Here is a 26,779-nt window from a genome sequence, read left to right as displayed (position 1 = left end):
ACCTGCAGCTGCTGGGCGTGTCCCTGCCACAGCTGTAACAACAGGTACGACGCTAAGAAGTTAGATCTGGTGAAGAGAAACAACCTTATCACCTATAGGCTACGTTATGGCCCATATTTCATAACCACCCTCCAACACAAGGACAATGGAGACCTCCTGGGTGCTCCATGGCTATTTTAAGATCTGTTTGAAGCATCCACCTCCCACAGACCCCAGCATTTTAAAGAAGACAGCTCTTCTGCAACAGCACTTAGTGTCGGGCTCCTCTTACTGTTGAAAATTTTGTGTTCTGGTCCACCTACTGGTCTGGCAACATCTTTCATGCTAAAGAACATTATGAGTTTAAGTCAAGCTCCAGCTGTCCGGTTGAGTTCGATGCACTCTGTCCATGTAATGAAATAGAAAGGTTACAACATTTGTGCACTCTGTTGGTTGGCTTACGTGGAATGCATTGGAGTGAGACATAGCAGCTGTTGGAAACTGCAGGGAGAGAGCGGCTGGTTAACACTTGTGCTGCAGCAGCGTCTTTACAGTTGATATCTCCACGCTAGCCCGTTCATACTGTGAGACAGGAGTGATCATGCCACAGCTAATAATTTGTGCATTCTGCCATTTCTCAGCTGAACTGAATGCATCACGTATGGAATGTTAAAACAGTTGCATTGTATTGTATCTACAATGAATTTTATAATTGTATGTTTTGTGGGAAGTTGTCCCATTCTTTATCAGTATCTAGTATCAATGTGTTTTGTTTTTTTTTTTCTCATGGCTGTATGTTTTGATGCAGGCCCCTTTGCGACATACCTCAGCATCAAACCTGAAAATCAAATGAGTTTCTTTGCAGTGATATACTGTTTGTCATTATGTCCTCTTATTGAATTAAAACACAGAATAAGATGCTGAAGAGATAATTATTGGATTTAATGGGGTTGGTTGGTCCGTCTTACTTGACTCAGAGGAAATTATATTCATGCTTTTTCAGTGTTTTTTTTTTTTTAGAGCTACATGAGGACATTTAATTAGACATAATGGGAAAAATGGATTGTTTTTGTGAGCCAATCAGAGAACATGTCTAATGTGTGATGTTTACTCATAGTCGTCTGTATTTTACTTGAAATATGAAACATCCTGTGCATATCTTGTTAATCATTTAACTGAAGTTGAAACACAACACAGCTCATGCACATGAATGGCAAACGATGGCGTGACTCTTATAAACACTAAACTTGGGCTGGACGCTGTTGCTGCTAGCAGAGAACTCTTACCCTACTTGGTAAGTATAATGGGGGGGTTGGGCGGCTTTAACATGAAATAAAATAATACATTTTGAAAGATGAAAGCTTTAATAATAGCCTTTATGTGTCAGGGAGGTCTGCCCACTCTTATCTTATATTTAGACAAGTGTGGAAAAAACACGACCTTGATATGTTTGAGCTGTTAGCTAACGTGAACGACCACAGCTAAGCTAACGTGAAGTGCTGCAGGGGAGACGGACCAAAGTCAGGGAAAGCTCAATTACTGTACAGATGGGCAACTATTTCACGGGCGTGAAGGACTTTCTGCCTCTGACGTTAATTTTTTGCGAAGTAAGTGACTGGCTTTCATTGTAAAATTAATAATACTTATAGTTTAATAAACTAAATACGAAGCTAGACGCTGCCCAACACTGAAATGCACGGTGCGAAGTGAATGCGTCGCACTTCTTCCTGCTCCCTCTACACCCGCTTGAACCGTCCCGGTAATAACGTTACCTGTCCGTAGTGACAGAGCTGATGTGGACTTTGTTTTTAAGCTGTTCTTACCTTGTGCTTCTTTGAGTGGAGTCCCCAGCTGAAAGCTTGAAATCTGGTCCTCATATCGCTGATCCGGTGCGAAATGAGGCTCGCTGTTCGCACGTGTGGCACAGGTGCTCTTACTGTACTGTTACGTGCTTTGCGTCACAAACTGTGATCACGTTTCTACCTGTTGAGAGAAACACGGTGCATTGAACTGGATCCGAGTCCAGCAGTTTATATATGGTGAAAAAACCCATCATTAATGCACCCACTGTAGGCAATGACTTTAATAAAGACAAATGAAATGATAAAAGCTTTATTCACAACAACACTGCTCGACAAGAACAACAGGTGTACTGTGCACATCAGTGTATTTCTGCATATAGTTTAATCAAAACTTTGTAACACTTAAATATAGATTTGATATATAATCTAAGGAGCATTTAAGTACCATAGGTCAGACCTGGTCTGTCCTACATATCCAGTATTATTTATAAACCTGATAATATTACAACTGTGGTAATCAGTCTAATAATTTATAAAAATGTTCTAATTTGACATCCTTGTTCACTCACAACAGTATTGCATTAAATGCAAGATAGTCATCACACAAAATAAAAGAGAAACATTAACATATGCAGGTGAGTCAGGGAGATTACTTTATGACATATGAGAAAATAAACCAAAACACAGCAAGAATTAATAATCAAAATACATCTTTTTATGTACACTGTTGGAGACTACCAAAAGAGGTAAAACAAAAGACAGTTTCTCCCTCTGTCGTGGGATGAAGGTTCTACTCAAAGTATGCAGGATAAGCTCCTCCTGGGGAAAAAAAAATACAATGGTTCATGCATGTGTTGTGGATACATTTGTATATTATATTACAAAGCGTTAAATTTTTTCTTACAGTAGATGAAATATTGACACAAGAATTGAGGCACTGCTATGCTATGGACAGTTCTCTCCTTCCATCTGAACAATCCCACCAAAAGATGGTGGTTCGCCTCCTGCTCCCTGCAGAGTGGAGCCTGCCTCACTATCCACTTCTCCGTCTTCACCGTCCTGTGATGTTAAAAAAAAAAAGAAGACATATTATTGTAATCACTGAAGACTTACAAACACAAAGAGGCAGATAAAACAACTGCATAGAATCCTACAAAAATAAATTGAACCTAAATTTGTAGGTAAATAAAAACACACAACATCTATCAATCCCTACACAATATCATTTCAAAAAGCCCCAAAGGCCCTCGATGCCCCCCAGTATGAAGAGAAGTACCGTTTTAGTGCAGGAATGAAACATGTGCCTGTGCATTTTCTTGACTCAACATTTCTCTTCATTTGTTTGGACTATGTGGACTATTTCCTGACCTGCACACACTTGATGAAAAATTCTTGGACAAACCATGCAGTAAGCTTTGCACATGAGAATGTGGTTTTACATGTGTCACAGCACAAATACTGTATCTCAGAGATATTTTCTACCTTTCAGTGGAGTACAACAGTTACAGGGTAATCATAAAATCAGAGTTTACTTTGGTTTTGCATTGATCTGCATAGCATGCACAAGACTTGTATAGACCTGAATTCTTTTAATTAGCTCTGACATCTTTAGTCAAAGTTTAGTCAAAATGCTAATGCATTTAAAAAAAAGAAACAATAAATGATCCCCACTTCACATCCTCCTTTTATTATCATTTTTCTAAATAGTCTAGAAACCTTCTTGATACTTAATTTCAAATGAACTAAATGGGCCAAAAATTCAAGTAGGTAAAAACACTGAACGGCCAGTGCTAATGCCTTTAAAGGGAACACAGCAGGTAGGTTATGTTAAACACTGGCTGATTCAAGTCAACGGGGCACATGAACAATTACAAAGTATTCTGCTACTTATAAAATGTTCTAATGTTCATGGGAGTCAATAACTCAGCACTGGTCACAGTGTAAATGGCTGATACAGCACCAGAAAGAAGCACCACAGCAGTTACAAAAGTGGTTTTAGTTTCAAACAAACTAAAGCAGTAGTGGGATAAGTCACACTCTTGTCCACTTCTATAAAACTCTTTTAAGAGAAAACCAAAAAAGTGCTTTGATCAGCACTGTAAAGTGCTCTTCTACACAAGCATTAATATACTCTATCAATGTATGAGTTGTAGTATGAAAAAAGCTATGAGCAACAGTGGTTTCATGAGTGGAAAAACAGTCCTTTGCTGCTCTCATCTTCATTTAGATATTTAATTTAAAGCATGCTATGCTATCTGAACTTACCTTGAGCTTAGATAATCCATCTGACTCTATGACTGATGACTGACTTGTAATTGGGGAGAGGGGTGCTGAAACAGGCGAGTGAGGCGTCTTTGGCCTGTGGGACAAAGACTGGCTCCTTTTCACAGCAGAAGACACTGCCTGGGCGAAGCGGGATGGGGTTGCAGGAGAGTAAGGCCTCGGGGCTGCAAAACTCCTTAATTTTTCCAAGCTTAACCCTAAGTTTGGCTCTTTACATGGCAAACTACTTTGCCGAGTCATTCGCTTGAAGGCTACATTCTTGTCATCAGCTTTCGGGCTCAGCTTAACATCAGCGGCCCCTGTTGTCTCCTCTTGCCAATACACGGGAGGTGGAGGAGGAGGGAGTGGTAACTGCTCTCTCTCTGCACTTCCTTGAGCCTCCCTCTGGCCAGAGCCTGGACTGGCATGGTGACTCTTTTCCGCTGCTGAAGTTACATAATACCCAGGTGTTTTTTTGTGCTGTGCCAAGCGGAAAGAACCAGGCTTAGGTTTAGTTGCGGGTGGAATTTTCATCTCCTTGACCTTTGATGGTGAACTTGTTTGAGATGCCCCATCAGTTGAGGATGAGATCTTGTCATCTGTTTTAGGTAAACTCACTGGTGATGAGGGATGAATGGATCCAGGTATACTTCCATTAACAGTGTTTTGGGTAGTAGTAGTAGTAGTAGCAGTAGTAGCAGTAGTAGTAGTCAGCAAGTCTTCCCTGGGTATAGTCGAGTGCGGCTCACGTTTTTCCTTTGAGATCTGTTCTCCTGTTGCTGTGTTCTCCTCCAACTGAAGAGAACCAATATTTAGTCCCTCTTCTGGAGCTGCAAGAGGCGTCTCCAGTGTCAGTGCAACTTCAAAATATCTAAGTTTCTCCAGGGATTTCTGAGGCATGATAGTATACGTTGTCATCCCCACCTTGGGAATGTAGTCCCTTGTCAGCTCATTGGAAGGCTTGGGCTTTGGCTCAGAGTTTGTGGCATAAATAGATGGTGCCATTCCTGTTGCGGGGGCACTTGGTGTTGAGTCTTGGCATTCTGAGGTCTCTGAGGTGTGGGATAAGGCATGCTTGAGGTCAGGCAGGTCCTGGTCCTCCGTCAAAGTGGCCATATCTTTCTTCTCCACTGATTCAAAGGCAGGCACATTAGCTGAGATGGGAACTTTGTCCATGTGTTGTTGTGGAGGCACAGGTGGTGGTGGGAAATCTGTATTCACTTGAGCATCCAAGCCGTCAGTCTGGTCCCAGCGGGTTTCAGTGTGTGCCTGAACACTCGCCTGCACTTCTGCATCCTGCATTACAGGCGGAGGGAGGCTGCTGGTTACAGTACTGCAACCACCTTTGACACTTTCAGGTGTAGACTCTTCGCAGATGGGCTGCTGGCTTACATTTTCATGTTGACATGGACCACCATCTACACAGAAAAGAAATGCTGTCATGTGGGACAGGTGTGTTGACTTTCTCTGAGAGCAAAACCTCAAAAACTTGCCATATTAATGCAAAATTAAAGAAATATATTAGTGGGTACAACCCAGATTCCAAGAAGGAATCTGGGTTATATCCCTGCAGAATATCTACAGCACAGACATCAACAATACCACTATAATCCAAGTGTAAACCCACTTGTATCTGCCTGTTCAGATGAGTCTGTGCCATCCATTTTCCTGACATCACTCAGTGCTGCAGAATCGTTCACTGTACTCTGCAGCTGACTGTAAAAATCAAGCAAAGAGCGGGAATTACAAGTGTTGCTAATACTAATGGAAAAACACAACTGAGGCTTGAGAGGTCATACTGGAGTTCGTACTTGCCATCTGAGGACAGATCACGAGACTGATCTTCCCCATTGCCCTCCACGGACACTGTGCTCAGCATGTCAGTATCAAGGGACGGGGAATGCAGTGAAACATCAGCAGACACGTTGAGGCTGCTGTCCTCTCCCTGGGTATCACTCGCAGTTGCAGACCTTACAGAAACAGTGGTCTCCTCTTGCTCCACAATCTCCTCCAGTGTGTTAGCAGCTGCACCCCCTGTAACACAACAGCATAACGAAGTAATGGAAATACATCAAATGATCTTTAACTGCTTTTAAGTTCTTTACTTATTTTAGTTATTATGTTTTCCCATGATATGCGTGAGAAACCAAGCATCCAACCATATTTTGCCTCACAAGTACACACACTCACCCTTTCCAATAAAAGAGGCTGTCCTGATGAATGAATTCCATTTAATCTTTTACATCTCAGTCCCTTGTCTAGCTCTTATTTTAGCACTCCAAGGAAATGCATCACTGAGGAGCAGGAGGCCAAAGGAATTTCAAGGCTACTTAAACAAAACTGCAGCTTTTCACTGTTCTCAGCCTCTGATCTCTATATCTACTGCGCAGCACTGGACTGTTGAGGAAACAGCAGAGGAAGTTATCTTTCTCTGTGACCTTAGGAGAAAAGGGGGGACGGAAATGATGGTGTGGACATGTAGACAGCAGTGGTCATACAGTCAGTGATTACACTTTCTATAAATGAGGTCTGAGGGAGACTATGTGCAACAAGAGAGTTCTGATGCAGTAACACAGTAAAAGTATAAATATGTAAAGAGAACAAAGACAGAGAGGCTTGCTGTAATTTAAAGGAGACAAGAAAGAAAACTATCTTGATGATGTGTTTGTGGGATTTACAGGAAACTTGTTTTTCAACGCCCAATAAGAATACATTTGATGGAGTGAATGAATTTTGTTTGTGGTGTTTAAAGCATCTTATCACAGACACATTACTCAGGAGAATCCAGACAGTGCTGTGGAGAGTTTTCTATTTTACTTTCTGCTATTGAAGGAACTGCCTGTGGACAGGCCGGAGTAAATCTGTAAATTAGTAAATCAGGCCTCCATTCTTTTTTTGGAAAACTATTCTTGCTTTAAATTGCTTTATATACAGGACGGGTGGAGCTTCCTTCACAGACAATACAGTGAGCGTCTGCACAATCACAGGAAAGTATATCAAAGCAGGTTAATTATATTCAGCCGAGGAAACTACCAAGAACCTACAATAATTGGAATGCAACAAAAATGAACTTCTCAGAAACTATGTTTTGTCAACATGCATGGGTTTCTAAATGAGCCACTGTTCAACAATGACCACTAGGAGGCACAAGAGTCAAATAAATTAAAAACTGGGCTTCTGCTGCACAGCCTGAAATTAACCAGTCTTTGTCTTTGAGGCCAAAGTGCACATGATGAAACATCACACACCAGTGAAACAATCTAAACGTATATAAAAACAGACCTTGCACCCCACTGACTGTTCATGAAAATGCACAAATATAAAGAAACCTTGCAAATTTTCATCCAGAGGAACTGTTTCTTGGACAGCAGCACTAGGGGAGGTGGGGGGTGGAGGAGCTTTGCGTTTGGTTCTCTTCAGTGAAGACTCTGCTGAGGACCCACGACTCAAACCAGCCACCTATGGTACATAAGATTTAATCAAGGCATGCAATCAATGTACCTAAACGCAGGAATCACACACTGTCATGCTACCGTTATAACCAGGTGGTCAGAGCTATGCTGAGGTGACACGGCTTAATATTCAGTCCACTGACCTGGTCTCTGTCCAGCTGGGCGTAAGGTTCAGAGTTTAGTCTCCGGCGGGTGGTGAGGTCCGAGGGGCAGTTCTGAGAGACAAGGATTGGAGGTTGGGGCGCGCGTCTCTTCTTTGGCACGTCGGTCGGTATTGTTGGGGAGTTGAGCGGAGACGAGTTTGAGCTAGGTAAGGCCATGCTGAGTGGTCGAGGCTTGCTCACAAGCACAGGAGAAGCTGGTGCACTGGCTGTCATTGCCTTTAAAGAACAAATATCCAATCAGAATGTGATAAGAGGCCAGTTCCCAAACAACATAGTGCATGTCAACCAATGGCAAACCAAAGTAAACAAACCTCCCTCTGAACCTTTAAAGTTAACTTTCTGACACAGCTGTATCTTTGCATAATCGGTTCATGAAGCTGCATTACCTGGTCAGATTTCTTCTTGCTTTTTCTAAACTTGCTGAAGAGGCCTTTGTTTTCTTCCTCTTTCTGATTTTTATCTTTTCCTGGCAGGACTGTTCCTGGAAAAAAAAGATAAGAGTCAGAAATATGACAGCTCTGTTGATATCAATCATACAGTTTACACACTGAAATACCTGCATGAGTTGGTGAGGCTGGACACACAGGAGAAGCAGGTTGTGCTGCAAAGCCAACAAGCATGAGATTTAGGCCAGAAATACGGCTAAGACGCTAAAATCTGCAAAATCTCATGCCTCATGCAGCATGGTTTGCTTTTTTTTTTTGTTAATACACTAGTACTTACCTTTAGTGTCTCTTGCATAAACCTCCCTTATTGCATAATCATTAAGAGAGCTGGACAAGTCCAAAGGGGACAGTGATTGGACATCTGTCAACAGAACTGTAGTCTCTATGTCAAATTCACATTTCTCACAGATGGCAGGTAAGTGTTCAGCCAGAGGCACTCGAGGATTGACTCGCAGTATAGTTTTCTGGGTCTTTTTGTAGTTTATAACCATTCGAACGGTTGCCTGGAGGAGACAAAATATGCCATTTTGATAAAATCTGTACTCAACATGAAAAGCAAATTTTGGTGTCAACTGTATGTGCCAGCATGGTGTCGTATGTTTAATGTACCTCAGGCATCTGGGGACCTGTCTTCTTATTTTTATCCTCCTTTTTTGATTTTAGTATGATCTTCTCTGCATCCAAAGTTCCTATGAGAGCATTGGGCTTGAGTTTGGTGGTCTTCCTGTTAGCGGTGACTAGCTCTAAGGTGTGGCTCGATGGGTTCAGGTGATACTTTGCACAAAGCATCACTAATAGATCCATCAGGGGTTTGCTGCAAGACATGGAGGACACGATCAGTAAACAAAAACAACATTATTTGTTTGAGATAAGAGGGAAGATGGGAAATCTAGGGCAGTGCAGGTTTCACAATGCAAACTAAAATATTCTGATCAAAGCAATTTTGAAATCAAAGAAGAATACATACATACACATTGATGTATCAAAATGGGCATGAAAACTGCCTCATTTATCAGTTCACTCAATGCATTGATTGGAGGACAGTTTGATGAGCCGCAGCGACTAATTTTTATCATTGATTACTTTGCTGATTGTTTTCTAAATGATTATATTCATCAATAGTCAGTCAGAAAACTGTGTTATATGTCCATTTCAGTTTCCCAAAAGTCCAATGTGACGTCTGTTTTTTAGGCCCAAAACCAAAAGATATTCTACTTATTATAGAAATTAAGAAATTCATCATAATGTGAGAGGCTGGGACCAGAGAATGTCTGGCAATTTTTCTTCAAAAATCAATTAAATGATTAATCTATCAACAAAATATTAATTCTGATGAATTTTCTCTCAATCAACTTATCATTGCAACTCTTATTTATTTTGGAAAAAAGGCATCTGATTTCACAGTTTGATACTTTCACTGATTTCAAATAAAAATTTCAAGTTTCAAGAAGTTATGCAGAACATGTGGAAACTACAAATCACATTTGCAGTAAGTTACAGTAGCCCCATGAAGCTTTCCTGACACCAATATTACAGTTTAAACATAATGCCTTACACTTAATCCTCAAGACATTAACATGAGCATTAAGTCTGTTGTGCAGGCACCTAGACCAGGTTTAGAGGGAGAAAAGAAGGTGAAGAATTCAGTTCTTAATCCTTTCATAATGGATTGGTCTCAGTACTTTCTCAAGAGGCCAAGGTGCAAAAGACGCCCAGGAAGAATGTTTGTAAACTGTGTGCATTGTGAGAAAGATAATACTATCTTAAGTAAACTCTGTTGATGGAAAGTCTGAGCTGTGTGAGTGAGTAGACTCGCAGAAGGACACACAGACCTTGTTTTAAAAAACTTTGACTTCGAGGTATGTTGACACATGCTGATCTGATTAGGCGGTGCAGTCATAGCTGAAATGGTGAACAGTAAGGGTTGTCCTGTATGTGTCCTCGTGGCATTGTAGCATGCGATCAAGTGACAATCTGTCACAATCAAAAGTTCATCCATCCTTACTTTGATGGGAGAATGAAAATGAAGAAATGCAAATCAAATTTGTTTCTCGTACATGAACTAACTGAAACCACACATTCAGCTACTCCGCCTATCTGACTCAATTTAACTGGATCTGAACTTTATGTGATGACTAAATGTGACATCAGTCTCATGATGAAGTGTTTAGATGTAATATTGAAATGTGAACAAATGCACAGTGGTGTTCCTGTCCAACTGTATGACTTTAAATTTGACACATCGTGATTAAGGGATACTGATTTAGATGCAGTGGTCTGAACTGTACCTTCCATGGACTGTGGTCATCTTCTCCTCTCCACCAGGCAGAACCACAACCAGAGAGAGGTCTTTATCAATAAGGTTCTCCTTCTGGTCCATGCTTAAATGAGGGTTTCCTGGGTACCACTGGGAGAAACCTGGAGAATCCAGCTTCTTTAGTCCTGGCGGGGATGGTGCTTTGCTTTTGGTCGACACCCTGTAGTCAGACAAGAACGTGTAAATTATTCTCCGAGTTGCCTCAGCACTAGTAAAAAGTCTGACTATTGCTTTGGCACAACCAGACAAATGAACACTTTTTAGAGATGGACTGGGAATGGTTTTACACTTACATGCATGAGCGGGCATTAAAAAAATCATTAAATTGTCTCTGCTATCTCAGACAATAATCTGATTGAAAATCACCAAAGTGCAGCAGACAGCATGAAAGGAATCCTTTCTTCCTCAGGTTTTAGAAATCAGCAAGGCTATTACATGAAAGAGCTCAAGTCCACTTTGCAAACAAGTCACAAGACAACCAAGTGGACAGATTTACCCATTGAGCCTGAAGAAATGGCTGCGAATGGACAGACATGTGAGAGAGGCTGCTTATAAAATGCAAGACAGAGACCACAGTTTGGGTGGCTGCAGAGAGGGTTGTCTCCTGCATGTTGTGGTAAAAATGGTTTTATGGTGTTCTGTATGTTCTTTTTAGTGTAGGGGTAACACCCCATGCATTAGCAAACATCACTTGGCGTGCTAGGATTCCTTTTTTTCCAGTGTGACTTACTGTGACAAACACATTTCACTTCTGAAGTGTGTTTTTGAGTGTTTGTCTAAGCTGAACATTCCTGAAAACTGTGTCAATACAGTGTGGGAGAGAGCAGCGGCAGTCACGCGAGAGTTACAGACCAAACAGGTACCGTATGACACACACACACACACACACACACACACACACACACACACACACACACAGTTAAATGGGCTGTGTTCAGTCTTTTCTGGTCTTATCAGAATCAGACAGCGCTAAATACTGTGTGAATACACCTAAAAATGTAAACTTACTTGGAATTGGTCAAGCTGTTACGTGTGTGGCTGAAAGCTACTATTGTTCACTATATCTATTATCATCATCATCTTATACCCACCCCCAACTCCCCCACCCCAGTATATCCGTATGACTTTGCCTCTTCCCTGGTTTGGTGCTATTTTAGCATTTACTTGTTGCCTGGGAGGAGATGCTGCCTCAAAGGCTAAACTCAGGGAACAGAAAACCTCAGTGAATAAGATGTAACAATGACATGCTGCGTCCTTGTTCTGCAAGATGGGTACAGATATATATATATATATATATATATATATATATATATATATATATATATATATATATATATATATATATATATATATATATATATATGGCTGTTTTTAGATAGAAAAAAAAAAGTAAAAATCGTACTGAAATCCCAAGATTATCCATCTGTTGGACAATCACACATAGTAAATCTGTGATGCATTCTATTTCCCTTAATTACACCATTCTCACACTGCTCCTGAGAGACAGGGAAACAAACCTGTTGTGTGTAAACACAAAAAACTGATTTGCATTGAGCACATTCATGATTATAGGGTTTTAGGACTAGCTGTAACACATTTTGTTTTGTGTTACCATTCACCTGAAATGAAAAGCTGCAGATGTTATGGCAGCACGCTGAAGTAAACACCAGATCACATCAAGTCAGCAAAGGTCTCACTATACTCCACCACAGCTCCATCAGGATGTTCAGCGGGCTGAGGAATCATAGCTTTAGAGACTTTCAAGTGTCACATCCGTCAGTCAGCATACAAACGAAACAGGTTTCTGCAGACCCAGTGCCTTGAATTACAGCCTGTGAAGTCTCACGTGGGGGCACTGCTTGTTCAAACAGAGGAATCTGAGCAATGCAAGGTCACAGGCTCCACTGAGGCACGTCTAGCAAAGGATTATTAGTCTTTCTATGGGGGAAGCTGTCCTTAAACACTATGACTTAGACATATATGAAAACACAAACACACACACACACACACACACACACACACACACACACACACACACACACACACACACAAAGACAGATACTTACGTTTGATTTGTAATTACAACAGTCTGTTGATATGTTAATCATGATGTTATATTGGTATGTTATACATATTAAGTACAAATTACATCTGCACAATCTCACAAGCAATAGTCTCAGTTATGTTTCTTGAAAAAGTATTTCAAAGATTATGCATTCTGCCTGACTCAGTCCATCTAAACATGGTCTAACTTCAATACAAAAGCATAAACTGAAACATTATACTAATGATTTCATGACAACTATACAACTGTTACAATATATACTACCATGATAGGAAATTCATCATCACCCTGATAGAAATTTAAAGGAGGTCTCTGATCCTAACAGGAAACTAGACATTATCCATTTCCTTATCATGTGGAACGAGCAGCTACTCAGAACATTTATAAATAATTCTGTGGCCCTTCCGTGCTGTCAGAAATCAATTACTTGAATGATGGTGCTCAGATAACAATGAGGACTACAAGTTTGTTTGACGGTTGAAAGAAGTGAGTCATAAGCAAGCTAGCTGCACTGACAGACTCCGGTAGCTACTATTTTAGCATGCTAATGCTAAAGCAGCTCTCCATACCTAAAAGACCTCCAAAACTTAGGACGTACAGAGTACTACAACACAATGTAGTTTAGTTTAACAATTTCATACAGACTTTTCATACATTATTTTCTACTAGATGCTATGTATCTGATCTTAAGTCACTCGACAACAGACTGTAGGCAGCACAGAGGAGGATACACAATCATTTGAGAGATTGCAGCAATAGAAAACAAACAAGCAGTAAGCAGCAGGGCACACCAGAAACACACTCTTTTATCTGTTCATCTTTGAGCCAATACCACCAGTAGCCAGGATGACGATAAAGCCACACAATCTAGCACAGACGATATCGAGCAAAGTCAAAAGATGACTTGTGAACTGTTTATTTTTGTTTATTCTGCCCTGGGGATTGTGACAGCAACAAGCTCGAAACGTTCTTGAGAAAAACACACAAAGGATCATCAAGTGAATCCAAGACAGAAGGCACTTGCAGACCTCTCTCCCAGTGACCCCTGGACTGGGTTTCATCAGCTATTTCTAAGTCCAATATTTGAGTGCAAAACCTTTCCTAACTTCTTACTAATTGCTTGCTAGTTTCAAACTGGTGATTTACTAAATCGGATTGTGCCAGTGAAACTTAGAAAACATTACATAATGTGTAAGCCGTGAGGAAATGTCTACGGCACGTTCCAATCAAAAGCAATCAACTATGACGAGAAAAGGGCACTGCAGCATCATGAGATGAAACATACAACAAAGAAGGTTTCAGGAGACCAAACTCTACATGAAACTAAACTGAAAACCCTTTTGTAAATGTAGGTATAACTTTGCTTTACTTCTTTTGATTTATTTGTTGGAGAAATCTACCCCTGAGAGTTAACATTAGCTAATCTAACCATCACCAGACCCTTGTTTGAGATGTTCAGTTACAGGATTTGAGATATCCTCGTCTGCATTGAATAAAAACTTTCATAAAGTTAATTAAATTAATCAGTAATTTTACACTGACCCTGAATCAAATGACTGATTTGAAAAGGAAGCTTGGTTTGGTCTTATCACTCTCACCAACCTTTTTTCCAGTTGTAGTAGGAAGCCAATTCAGCAAACAAGACAAAATAAACCCTCTGCTGATCAGACAGCAGACAAAGCTAGCAACCAGCTAATGAGTGCAGACACGCATCGAGCAAGAAATTGTATCACATTTTCCTCTGGAGTTGCAGGAGACGTTAATAACAAAAACTCTAACAAGCCAACTGCATGTCGACACATTAGCTATAACAGTGTTATAAGGTCAGGTTCTCTTGATGCATCCACGTTCAGGGCTGTCTGTCAGCTTGTTTTGGGGTTCATCTGATGATGAGTCATGATGAGTTAATTCTTCTATCTGCCTGTCGTCCATCAAATGAATCGAACAAAACCTGTTCCATGGACATATTGGCTACATGTAGCAGAAGGCATCAGAGGGACATGCCTTTACAAACTGTAGGTCTCCATTTTGAGAAGGTAATACTGTAGCTAACATGTGCAACAAAGGGATTACCCAAGTCTCCTTGGGTCAGGAGTGGGGAATGCTGCAGATGCAGAATGTCACGCTTTCTAAGAGAAATAGACACACAAATATTTTTTGTTGATCTAAAAGGTGAAATAGAGTGCCTAATACAGTTCGTGCTGACGTGTTCGCAGTGGTGAAAAAGCCCAACCTGGAGCATCATTACAGTTACAAACACGCGAAACTGGATGAGCTGTGAGGGCAAACAAGAAGAAGCAGCTTTCAGAAAACCACATTCTGACTGACAGTATTACACAATCAAGTTTTGGGGTGAGCAAGCTAATAGCCAATTCAGAAGGAGAATTCGTGAAGGAGTGCCTTGATGCTGCTGTGGAGCTTCTCGCACCAGACAAAGTGAAATTGTTCCAAAGTGTCAGTTTGTCTGGAATAATTCACAGATGATGAGAAAACCTGAGGTGGAAACTCAGTGATAGCAAGTGTCTGTGTGATTTGGCCTTCATGGTGGACACTACTAAGTACCTCTCAGAGCTGAGCTTCAAGTTCCAGCAAACTGCTCAGCTCTCTGCTATCAAATGTGAAATCATCTGAAGCTAAATCAAAGCTGTGACAAGTGCAACCAGGAAGAGGAAAGACTGTGCATTTTCCTACTCTGCATGAACAAAAACCTGCTTTGACATCTGAATATGCTGCAGAGTGAGGACTCCTTCGGGCATTTGGTGAGAGGTTTCAGGACATGAAAAGTAAACAAAAAGAAGTGAACATATCTGCGAAGCTGTTTAATGTGGAACCATTGATGTGCCTGACAACCTGCAACATGAAATCATTGACCTGTAAAGCAACGACGAGCACAAAGCAAGACATAACAACCTCCCTCTGCTCAAGTTCTAGAAACTGTATGCACATCCTGAGGATTTCCCTGTTCTGAGGAGACATTTTTGCATCTCAGTTTTTTGGGATGGCCTATTACTGTGAGCAGCTCTTTTCAAAAGTGACACCTGCAAAGACTTGGTTCTGCTTAAGACTGACTGGCCCCAACCTGTAAAACCTGCTGCAAGCAGCAGCATCATCATCACCACCATCTGACAGGCCTCACTAAAGAGAAGCAGTTCCAGCCATCGCAGTGGAGGTTAGATGTGATATGTGTTCAATAATCCAACATGACCTCAAAGGCATCTTATATTTTAAGACTCTTGTATTTCAGTCTGTTATAATAAATGAGCAAATCAAAAATCAAAATGTCTCCAAACCATTTTGATCTCTAATTGTTTCTTCTTAAGCTTCACACATCGTAACCACAAAACGTACTAAACAACAAACTTTGCTTCAGCCCCACCCATAAGGCATATTGAATTTTTGTTTGTGTGCATGTGAAGAAACATGTTTATTTTCACACACACACACACACACACACACACACACACACACACACACACACACACACACACACACACACACACACACACACACACACACACACACACACACACACACACTGGCCTCTGCCCATCCCTCCAAACATGTTCATGTGTGTGTGTCACAACTTGCCTAAGCTGTAACACACGCTCAAAGTGCACTGCCTCGAGCAAATCTGCATGTGTGTGCGCACATTTGCGTCTTTCCTTTGCATGCAATCTCTAATTTTTATTTCCTGAATGCCGCTTTGAGCGAGATCAACTTTGTCCACTAGAAGACTCACTCCTGGGAGAACTGCCGTGACATTTGCTGCTGATATTCACTGTCCCCAAAGGATAAAACATTGCAACAACAATTGCATAATCTAAGAGACTAATTTCCATGACAAAGTGTGCAGATGTTCCTCCGTGCAGGGTGGCAGTTCCACCCTGAAGCCAAACGTTCAATTTCTCGCTTCCTGAAATTGCCAGTATGTTCAATCATACAGTATTAGGGGATGTAACTGTTACACTGTAACACCTCTAAGGACCAACTATTAGATAGTTTTAGTTTTGTTAATAATATTGATGTCTTGAAAAGTAATCCTAACCGCTGACTGGACAGTTTAGAAGGGCGTAGAGGAGTAAGGGAAGGAGTGTTAGATGAATAATAATACACAGATTATTCACTGTTGGTGTGCAACCAACAAATATAACCAACACAAGCTGAAACAGACGTTCACACTGTGGTCTCTGCTGGGTTCAAAGTCCTGATTCATGGCTCTGGCTGATTATTTGGCAATGGATTATAATCCTTTAGCACTGTGTCTAAACTTTCTCTTTTTTTAATAACGCTCTAAAGCTGGGCCATGTAAGTAGATTTATTTAATCGATACAGCTCTTACGTGATTTTCAGTTGGGGAGAAACTGCATCACGTGATTGTGAACGCCCCCAGCTAGAAACAATGAATAAATTAGTATGGAAAAAATGCACAATAGCCATGCCTCAAGTTCAGGGTCAGCCTAGTTTATACAGCTGTGTCATCAGTGATTTTATCAAGGCACGTCGAGCAGGTGACAGACACGGACACACAGGCTGGTTTGTTTTTGCCATCCAAGCCTGTGTTTTGTCAGAGGCCCAGGATGTGTTGCTGAATGAGAGGAGACGTGTTGAAGCTTGACTGTGCTGATGCCTCATTCACAGGGTTTCCCTGGGAGGTCTGACACTCACAAACAGGCTCATTCAATAGCAGAGGACATGCTCGACAGACATGATCACAGACTCTACCAGGAAATAACAGGCCTGTTGTCATTGTACCATTTGGTAAGTTTCGTCATACAGCAAGCTTGTGGACTCCAGTGGAGCAAATAAATGGAGTCTAATAAAAACATGCGGTGTGATAAATGAATATTGCATTCTATGATGTTGTGCTGAGTCCTGTTTAACTGCAACTAGATAATGGTTTTGTGAGGCTTCAGAGCTAGAATAATATCCAGATGCTGCCTGTCATGTAAAAATACTTCAAATACTTCTGTGTTATGTGTGAAAAAGACAGAATGACAGAAAAATAGGTGGGGTTTTGAAGAATGGTGGAATTACATATCTGTACTTTAGACAAACTGAAAAAATAAGTGTAATATCAGCATGAGTCAACCAGCCCAACAACAGAATCTCCAGATTCCCTACATTCCATCACTCTTTGTTCCAGCTGGCACGAATTTCACCAGAAACATTTCAGTCACTTCTACGTATTTTTTCCACTCCGTCAATTAAAATCCTCTCAGGAAAATCCTAAATCAAATGGAACAGCGAACAGGTGGGAGCAGCCCAGCCCAAGAAGAAACAAGACCAAAGACCTGGCAGAAATCTAACGTTGCTTAGAGGTTCTGAGGAGGTGCAGGATTAGAAAATATGCCCACTGTGGTATGTTAGCAGCTGCTGGGTAGCAGAGTGACCCCTGGGGTAATAGTGGGTTCCTGTACAAAGAAACAAACAAGTTTTCAAAGAGGCCCTTCTGCTCAGTCACATACTGAGACAACACCCAGATTATTTTAAGCAACAAGAACAACAATTTAATGCTCCAATGACCAAAACACTACAAGCAGTAGTTTATCAGGTAGCAGCACTTACAAGCTCAAACATGCCACATCACAGAAAGTCCAACACACCCTGTACTTCAAGTCAAAACACAGTTAACAGTGTGAATGGAAACATTTAGGACAAAAATCTTTGAAGGTCCTCTCCAACGGCGTTAGAGGAAGTCAGCAACAGCACACTATGAGCTGTACGAGAAGAAGCAGAAATTTGGAAAGCAGGTGTGACAGACCTGCTTTTCCTCTCAGTTTGCCAGCAGTTCATTCCACTCTCTTACCTCTTTGCCTAAGGTTGTCCCCGCTCAAATAATTTCCATTCTGCTGTGTATCTCCCATGAGTTGTCAGACAGACTGAACTCTAATCAGTTTAGCTACAAAGGGCCCACCTTAATGCCACGCCCAAGCTGTGACATCAGAAATCTGCCCCTCCAACCCTCTACCTAATGCCTGTCGGCCCCCTCAGTGCCTCTCTGAGCGCTCCGGAGCAGTGTGTGGGTAGCCTCCCCCCGCGGACATGAGCAGAAAGGTAAGCAGCTTTTCCTCCCTGTGCTGACATGAACCTGTGGGTGGGGCTAGTGGAGCGACAGTGCACCGAAACACACTGCAGCATGTGCTCACATTGGTAGCTCAGAAACAGACATATGCATTATGCATTTTAATCAGGAATGAGCCTTTTTTTGCTGCTGGTGATGATGTCATTATCAGAGGAAAAGGATCAGGAAGGACTATTTTCCCATTGATTGGTTTCTCACAGGGATCCTCCCACTCCCTAACTCAATCAGGTACTTCTCCTGTGTTTGCTTTTCAGTTCAAAAACAACTTTTTAAAACCACACCTTATTTCGTCGGAACTGACTCACTCCACAGTCATGTCAGAGGACTTGACGGTTGAGTCTCTCAGGTTCTAGAAAAGCCAGAACTCTGTAAAACGTAAATTAAAAAAAAGTCTACAATCATTTGCAGATGAACTGTGTTCCGGAGACCATGTAGTAACATCCTTTGTACAATCATGTGTTCACAAAGTGGTGAACCTCCCTCCATCCTTGCTTGTGAACGACTGAGCCTTTCCAGGATGCCCCTTTCATACCCAATCATGATACTATCACCTGTTACCAATGGACCTGTTTACCTGTGAAATGTTCCAAACAGGTGTTTTTGTTTTTGTGTGTTTTGGTCCACATCTTTCCCAGTCTTTAGTTGCTCCTGTCCCAACTTGTTTGAAATGTGCTGCTGGCAACAAATTCAGAATAAGCAGATATTAACAAAAATCAGTGAAGGTGAACATTAAATATATTGTCTTTGTGCCATGCTAAATTCTTCACTAATTATTAGTGCTGTCAAAAATATCGCGTTATTAAGGCGTTAACGCAAATCAATTTTAACGGCGTCATTTTTTTTTACGCGCGATTAACGTTCTTTGTGACCTAGTGAACTTGTAGTTTTTTATAAGCTGTGGCCACTGCTAGTAACGTAAGAAAAACTACAGGATCCGATTGTAAACCGGAAACAAAACAATAGGCACGCCCCACGCATGTTTTGGTCTTGCCTGCTCGCTAGCTGTGAAAGTGGAGGCGGATGTCAAGCGCGAAATGCCGAAATGGATGCGAACAAGATTCTGAATAGAAAGTTTAGATTCAAAAAGTTGCCAGATGGGTCGACTGACAAGACCAAAGTTTGGACAGAAGCATATGGATACCACAACTAAAAGCAAGCTTACTGCAGCCATAGCCAAGTAATGTTCATTGTTTCTGGAGAGAAATAAGAGGCTGCGTTGATAAGCCTCTGGTGAATAAACAGAAGAGCATCACAGTCTGACTGCTTGTATGTTCAGAGGAAACTTAAGAAAGGAAAGTTTAAGCCATGGTTTAACTGCACTATAGGCTGAATCCTAGTTTACAATGATGTGCACTTTGTAACTTTATTTTGGATCACCCTGTTTTGATCCATTAGAAAGGGTTGTTGAAGGGGCTTTTTTGTAACCAAGTATTTATTTTTTGTCATCTGTTTATTGACAGTGTTAAATTGTGTGAGATTTGATTCATTCAAATGTAAATGACTGCTCAAAGTGAGAATGTTAGTGTGAAATAAAACTACACTACAAATTGTTTTCAATAAAAAACATTTGCACAAAGCAAGCCTATCCACTTTTCCATGTTGATAAGAGTATTAAATGATAATTAATGGGACATTTAGAATAGATAAAAATGTGCGATTAATTTGCGATTAATTGCGAGTTAACTATGACATTTATGCGATTAATCGCGATTAAACATTTTAATCGATTGACAGCACTACTAATTATACATATTTCAGACAACACAGTTTAAATAAAAGAGATAAATGTGAAAAACTGAGAATAACACAATACGGTAAAGGAAAATAAACATTCATGAAAGTAGTCAGGTAAAATTGTTAGTAAGAGCTGTCAAAAGAAGCTGTCGGCACCTTGCATTTAGTCTAACACATCCAGCCAGAGAAAGCACTGCTTTTGTTCTGTGTTCTCAGTCACTGTGAACTGAATCAACACTTCATAATAGCTTACTATTAAAAGGCATCATTTCCCATTGAACGACAATGCAGACTTATTATTAGAGGCGTTTATATTTACTCATGCTTAGAAAAACAGGAAGCTACAAACTTGGCTTCTAGAAACAGCAGCATCAGCAGACTCCTGTGGCTGATGTACAACCCTGATTCCAAAGAAGACACTGTGTAAAACACAAATGAAACAGAAGGTGATCATCTGCTCATCCTTTTTGACTTATATTCAATTGAAAACAGCACAAAGACAATATTTTTAATGTTTTACATCATCAACTTCATTGATTTTTGTAAATATCTGCTTATTCTGAATTTGATACAGCAGCACATTTCAAACAAGTTTGGACAGGAGCAACTAAAGACTGGGAAAGATGTGGAATACTCCAAAAACACCTGTTTGGATCATTCCACAGGTAAACAGGTTCATTGATAACAGGTGATAGTATCATGATTGGATATGAAAGTGGCATCCTGGAAAGGCTCAGTCGTTCAAGTAAGGACGGAGCGAGGTTCACCACTTTGTGAACACATGATTGTGTAAAGGATATTTCTGCTTGGGCTCAGGAACACTTCATAAAACTCGTGTCTGTAAACACAGCTTGTTTGCAGATGATTGCATTCTGTTTTTATTTACATTTTACACAGCATCCCAACTTTCTGGAAGCAGGGTTGCATATTATAAGCATTAGTTTTAATGAATAGAGTTTGACTTATTCTCCTGAACCCAATGACCCACAGTGTGAACGCTGTTTTCTCCAGATTTGATCCAAGTGCTTGATGAAATGTAAAAGCTGCGGCTTTGTTTAGCAAACCGTATGCGGACTTGTACGGAAGCAATAACTCTGACCCTGCATTATGAAATCATGAAAGTGCTCCTTTATCAGTATCCTTGCACTCTCACTTCAGAATGTATGGCCCATTCTACAAACACCACCATCAAATACCACAGCACAATGAGGAGGTTAAGTGGTGAAAGGAGATGTTGGTGTGTAGGAGCAGGCTGGAGAGGTGGAGTTAAGGAGTTACACAGAGGGGGGGTGGGGGGGGTGGGGGGGGTAGTCCCTGAGGAAAGACAAAACACAGGACCAGAGCCACAGCTGGTAATTTGGTGAGAGGTCACTCACAGTAAACACAAGCTTTTTAAAGAGGGTCTGGAAAGGCCATTACTTCATAAGCAGTGTGGGATGGAAAGAGATTAGGGAGAAAAAGAGCACAGGGACCCTATGAGAACTTCCCACTTCCTATGTGTAGCGTTTATTATTGCAGGAAAAACAAAAACTTTTTTCCCACAGCATCCTCCAGCACAGGCCTGGGCGCACTCAAAGTCTCAAAGCATCTGTAACATCATTATGAATTCTGACAAATATATAAGGACCAAATCTTGTGACATTATTAGCTTTTTAATGCAGTATCCATTTGTCATGATCTGCCACATTTGCACTCAGTATTACTGCTCCCCGTGGGGCTCACTCCTGTGCTATATGTTGCACCAATGCTGCAGCGGAGCCAGAGTAAGCTAGCAGGTCTGCCAGCCAGTTACAGTAGGTAATGAGATTTGAGATTAGGCCCCAGTGCAGCCTGTGAACCCGGGTCTGCTATGCTACATTACCCTCACCTTATCTCAGAGCAGCTCAAATATTTTACTTCCAGCATTGCATCAAAACAAACCAATAAAGGAAAGAACACACGGTGTGTTTCTGTCTCTGTTCATACACAAATCCATTTCTTTGAATTTAATAAAGCTGTCAAGAAGGCAAACTTACAATACAGTGTTTGGGTTTGCAGCCCTACACAGCCTAGATAACATATACACAGAAGATAAGGTAATTATCCCTCTAACCTCTGGTGGTTTGGCCAAAACTGCTTTTTTCCAAGAGAGACCAATGTTTAGATAAAATAACTTGGTGAGAAAGAAAGCTCCCCCTTGAGTCATAATTATAACTATGACACTGTGTCCTTTCATCTGAAACAATGCAGCATTGTCTGCGGTGGGGCATCTTTTAAAAGGCACACCAGCATGCATTCCCCTTTGCCGATCACATGAACTGAGGTTGTCTGAAGAGAGTACACACACAGTGACTCTGCACTCAAACGGGCACATTCATTACTTGTTTTCATTGGTGAGAGTGTAAACGGAATAGTCGGTATTTCACAACCTCGAAGAGAAAACTCAGAGGTCAGAGGAGGAGCTTTTGCACCTTTCCTTCAGCTTTCTTTTTATTCATAACTTATATTCACTTGTAAAAAAGTTTGAGCGACTTCTGCTCTTCTGTAATTGCAGTTTTAACAATAAGCAGCACCTCCGTGGCATGGTGATGAAATACAGCTGGAACAGAAACAAAGCGACTGGACATTTAATACAAAGCAGCGCTGCTTGCTTTACTTGCTCGCTGTTAGTGTGAACATCCTCCACTGAAACTGCTGTTTGTTTATATCACGCTGTGGTTCATTAGCACCTTATCTCCTAACATGCACTGCGCAGCTACAGTGCATGATAAGGTTCAGTACGTCACTTCATTACCATTTTGATATTAAGAAAAACACAGAAACTAGTGGCACTGTACAAACATGCACAAACAACTGGGTGGATGCGACACATATGCACGGTGATAGTGCCACCTAGAGAACCATCTCAAGGTGTGCAATTTCTTATTTCTCATTTCATACCTGCCCTTCAGTCTCCTAAAGCTGGTTTACGCTTAGATCTATGATTTGTCACTGGCTGAATAATTAATAGACAGCTTGTCGAGGTCTTGTTAAACAGACCTGTAGGGAACTCAACCGATGCCTTTTCGATAAACATCTCACCCAAACAAAACAAACGCTGATAATGAAGGTCAAGCAAATCAAGGCAATTTATTCCTTTGTCGCATAAAATGTTTGAATGTTATTGGAGATAAGTTGAAGTTACTATTGAGAGCACACAAAGGACTAATTCATATTAGGTCATTCTGAATGTTGCACAGGCTGAGAGTGGGAGGCATCCAACTGTTATGCCCTGGACGAGTGCATAACAGACACAAAGAGGGGCCGAGACCTCCAGGCAGGATCTGTGCAGCAAATCTGTGTAAATAAGCTGCTGTGCACCACATCAATATTATCTAAAATGCATAATCAGAATTCCTACTTTGAAGATGAAAACAAAAATGAGCTATAATAACCAACAAACTCCGTTTCATGATGTTCATAACTGTGTGCTGAGAAGTATTCACTGGTATTTACGGTCAATGCGTTGGCTTCAGCGTGGCAACAAAGACGACCCATTATGCCCTGCTGCCTGGACGTTAGCCATTTTGTCTGTTTTAGCCCCGTGAGGCAGAAAGCATCCATGAGATAAAACATCCCAGTATTCAGATGACACACCAGCTCATTCCCAGGCCAAGCTTGCTGGGCCTTAATGCTGATTTTCCTCCTGCTTCATTACATCCAGTGGGTGGAGATCTTTGAATGACACCCTTTATCTTGCTTTTTGAGCGCAGAAGATCAGAGTGGGCTTTCTGAGGGCAGCGTGCTTTAGACCAAATGATATATTTTCCTGAGCGAACAAAGCCTCATTGTCTGTGAGGATAATTCTGAGGAGAAACCGCTGCCTTATGCATTACTGTACTCAAAGGCCCTGCGATGTGCATCTATCTGGTCTGAAGAAGCCTCAAAGTTGATCACATTTGTAGTTGTTGTGAAAAGTCAATATTTGCTTGAAGTGTCTAGGCTCCACCAGTCGCTCCTGTCACAGTTTTCATCTGCAGACTCGTGTGAGCAGCTGTGCCCTTGGACTGCCTGCATGTGGGGAGACAGCTGTGGGGATTCACAATACCTTAACTAATTCCACATTCTGCCCTGAGGAAAGCCAGCCATGTGAGATCATGGTTTAAGGTGTGTCCAATTAGCGAGGTCAGCTCCAAGCCGTGCACTGTTAGACTGAGTGTGAATAAACGAATGCACCTCTTGAAGATTTACAATTAAGGACCACAGGAAAAGAACTGCGATTTTGTGAAGGCTGCCTCACGTTACTGCTGCACCGTCTGTCTGTGTGCGAGAACAGCCAGCCCAGTGAGTCTGGCAGGGTCGGTTTTTGGATACCAAATGTAGCGTAGCTTCGGGGGTCACATGAAATCTTCACATATGACTGCATTTGAAAAAGTGAGAAGCGGCCGTTTATTGGCTCCACAAATATAAGAAGCCGCAAATAAGACGGAGAACATACGCCTTCCCCCACACCCCAGCAGCTTATGGGAGAGTGCGGTTTACTTTTCCAAACGAGAGTCAAACCACAGAGAGATTTAGGTAGTCTGCTGCTTTCCATTGCCAGGGAGCGTGGCTGTGCTCCCAGATTACACACTGCTCATGAAATATGAATACAAATCACACCAAGAGTGTTTTTTTTTTTCTTTTAGTGGAGTGTATATGAGGTGCCTGAATGCTGTTTTTACAGTACACAGGGCAGGACTGGAAACTTTGCACAGCTATCATGGAATACTGGACTGGAAAGTGCCATATGTTCAAATTCTCCATCTCACCTCTAATTTAAATCTTCAAAACCCGGCAGATCTCCACCGAATGCCAAAGGAGTGAGCAGTGACTGAAAAAAAAAGCTCTGGAAACTCACTCCCCTTTTTTAACGATTCCAACCGCTGGAATACAAGCAGCTGACATCACCTACAAGTCCCTCAGCCAAAACTGATGGGAAATTCCATCATGTCATATGCTCACAGCGCTTTGCTGTGGGTTTCTTTGACTGTTGGACATGACGGATCAGTATTATATAGAGTATCAGTTTGTAAGCCCGGCGAAGGCACGCTTTCCACGAGAGAAACGAGCGTCAGGCTCAAAGCAGGGACAGAGGAGGCAGAGTGTTTAGCCTGCAGAATACTTCCCATGACCTCTACATATGGTCAAGGCGATTTCTCAGTGAAACTCAGAGAGAGCAGGAAATGAGGAGAGTTCAAAGGTTGAAGCGTCTGCAACAACTGTGACTTCGCTGGGATGCACTGAGTGAAAGGGATGTCATTTGAAAGTCTTCGTTTGCAAAGATTGAACTCGTACCTTAAACAGCTGGATCAGACAACAGCTGGTTCCCTGCTACCAATTGTTGCTGTCAGCGCCACACAGTCAGCCACTCCAAGGTGGAGGAACTTGATTTTTGTGCCATTACGTTTATGCAAAATGAAAAGAGCATGCTGTCAGGTCTTTTGTTTCTATTTGTCACACTTTCTCTGTTTAATCGTTTTATTTTCCAAACATTAATGCTAAGACCACGGAGGTTTGGCTCTGTTAAAAATACATTTGGACTCTTAATCTGCAATGAAAAGGCTGCAGGACACACTTGGCCCTCCTGTTTCTTGTGGATTTTCTCCGCCACTGACAGATAAAATACACAGACGTGCCAGCTGCTAATCCAAATGACAGTTCTACATACCTCAGACCAGAGCTCCGTGGATGGGGCTGATGGGATCCATGATCATCCATGACTAAACTCATCGGTTTAACACAATCCCTCGGACTGGTCAAACACAAACAAAAAGCACAATTCATTTTTTTAGTAACGGTTTACATGCTAAATGTTGAAAAGGCTGCTCTGACCTGCTGCTTTGAAGTGGTGCAAGAGGCCAAATACTGAAATATGGGCGAATCCCACATGAGGTCATCAGTTTTTCAGTCATATGAAGCGGCTTTTTTTCCCTTTTTTTTTCTTTTTTTACTGGAAATAAGCTAAACGACTAAAAGTATTTACTGATCGTGCCTTACCATGAATGTAGCTGGTTTTCGACGCTCTTGTCAACTTCCATCAGTCTTCAAAAAGGTAAAGTTAATTGTAGACTGCTACAAACAGATTTTGTTTGGATAAATGATCCATAATTCCGGCTGTGAAGTTCCGCGTTTTGCGCCTTTTACGCAAACCATTCCAGTGTGGTAATGATGTTTTTCCTCTCTTTTTACTGAGAGATTTCTAAATCATTTCGCCCCTGACACCGTAGACAACTCTGCCAACTTTTCTGTGTACATCCAGGACGCTGCATCGCAACATGGAGCTGTGGAAGTGGGGCGTCTCTCAGATCCAGTTTACCTTCCCTCCAGGATCCTGATGAGGCGTTTGGCATAACTATCGCATCCAAGTTCAAATCATGGCCAACACAACCCAACACGGCCACGCATTGAAAAACATAGTAAGTAAATCCACTTATTTATTTAGAAGTAAGCTGAATAATAAAAAAAAAAAAAAAAAC

At 41.4% G+C, this 26,779-nt stretch overlaps 2 protein-coding genes across 7 annotated transcripts in view; both read right to left on the bottom strand.

Moving 5' to 3' along the window:
* grb14 (growth factor receptor-bound protein 14) overlaps positions 1-1,863 on the bottom strand; it is a 31,206-nt gene extending 29,343 nt beyond the window's left edge. Inside the window, exon 1 of the mRNA XM_070975797.1 lies at positions 1,803-1,863. The gene's annotated coding sequence lies outside the window, so the exon portion shown is untranslated. The remainder of the gene's footprint in view (positions 1-1,802) is intronic.
* Positions 1,864-2,075: 212 nt separating this feature from the next.
* On the bottom strand, positions 2,076-26,666 carry cobll1b (cordon-bleu WH2 repeat protein-like 1b). Of its 6 annotated transcripts, none has more exons than XM_070976444.1 (14): positions 26,301-26,666; positions 25,972-26,055; positions 10,394-10,582; positions 8,715-8,919; positions 8,383-8,608; positions 8,216-8,260; positions 8,046-8,140; positions 7,639-7,875; positions 7,373-7,502; positions 5,855-6,077; positions 5,671-5,759; positions 4,047-5,461; positions 2,686-2,840; positions 2,076-2,600 (listed from the first exon to the last, which is right to left on the bottom strand). In XM_070976444.1, exons 1-13 carry the CDS (start codon positions 26,339-26,341, stop codon positions 2,727-2,729), a joined length of 3,093 nt encoding a protein of 1,030 aa, XP_070832545.1. In that variant the 5' UTR covers positions 26,342-26,666; the 3' UTR covers positions 2,076-2,600; positions 2,686-2,726. The 6 variants fall into 6 exon arrangements, with proteins under 6 accessions (XP_070832545.1, XP_070832551.1, XP_070832547.1 ...); XM_070976450.1 differs by lacking the exon at positions 26,301-26,666 and adding an exon at positions 25,599-25,687 and having other exon boundaries at positions 25,972-26,056; XM_070976446.1 differs by lacking the exon at positions 8,216-8,260.
* Between the last annotated feature and the right edge of the window lie 113 nt (positions 26,667-26,779).

This window comes from Chaetodon trifascialis, chromosome 12 (genome assembly GCF_039877785.1).
Source record: "Chaetodon trifascialis isolate fChaTrf1 chromosome 12, fChaTrf1.hap1, whole genome shotgun sequence".
Taxonomy (NCBI): Eukaryota; Metazoa; Chordata; class Actinopteri; order Chaetodontiformes; family Chaetodontidae; genus Chaetodon; species Chaetodon trifascialis.
The sequence above is the reverse complement of the archived record's forward strand: the minus strand, read 5'-3'. Positions and strand labels throughout refer to the sequence as shown.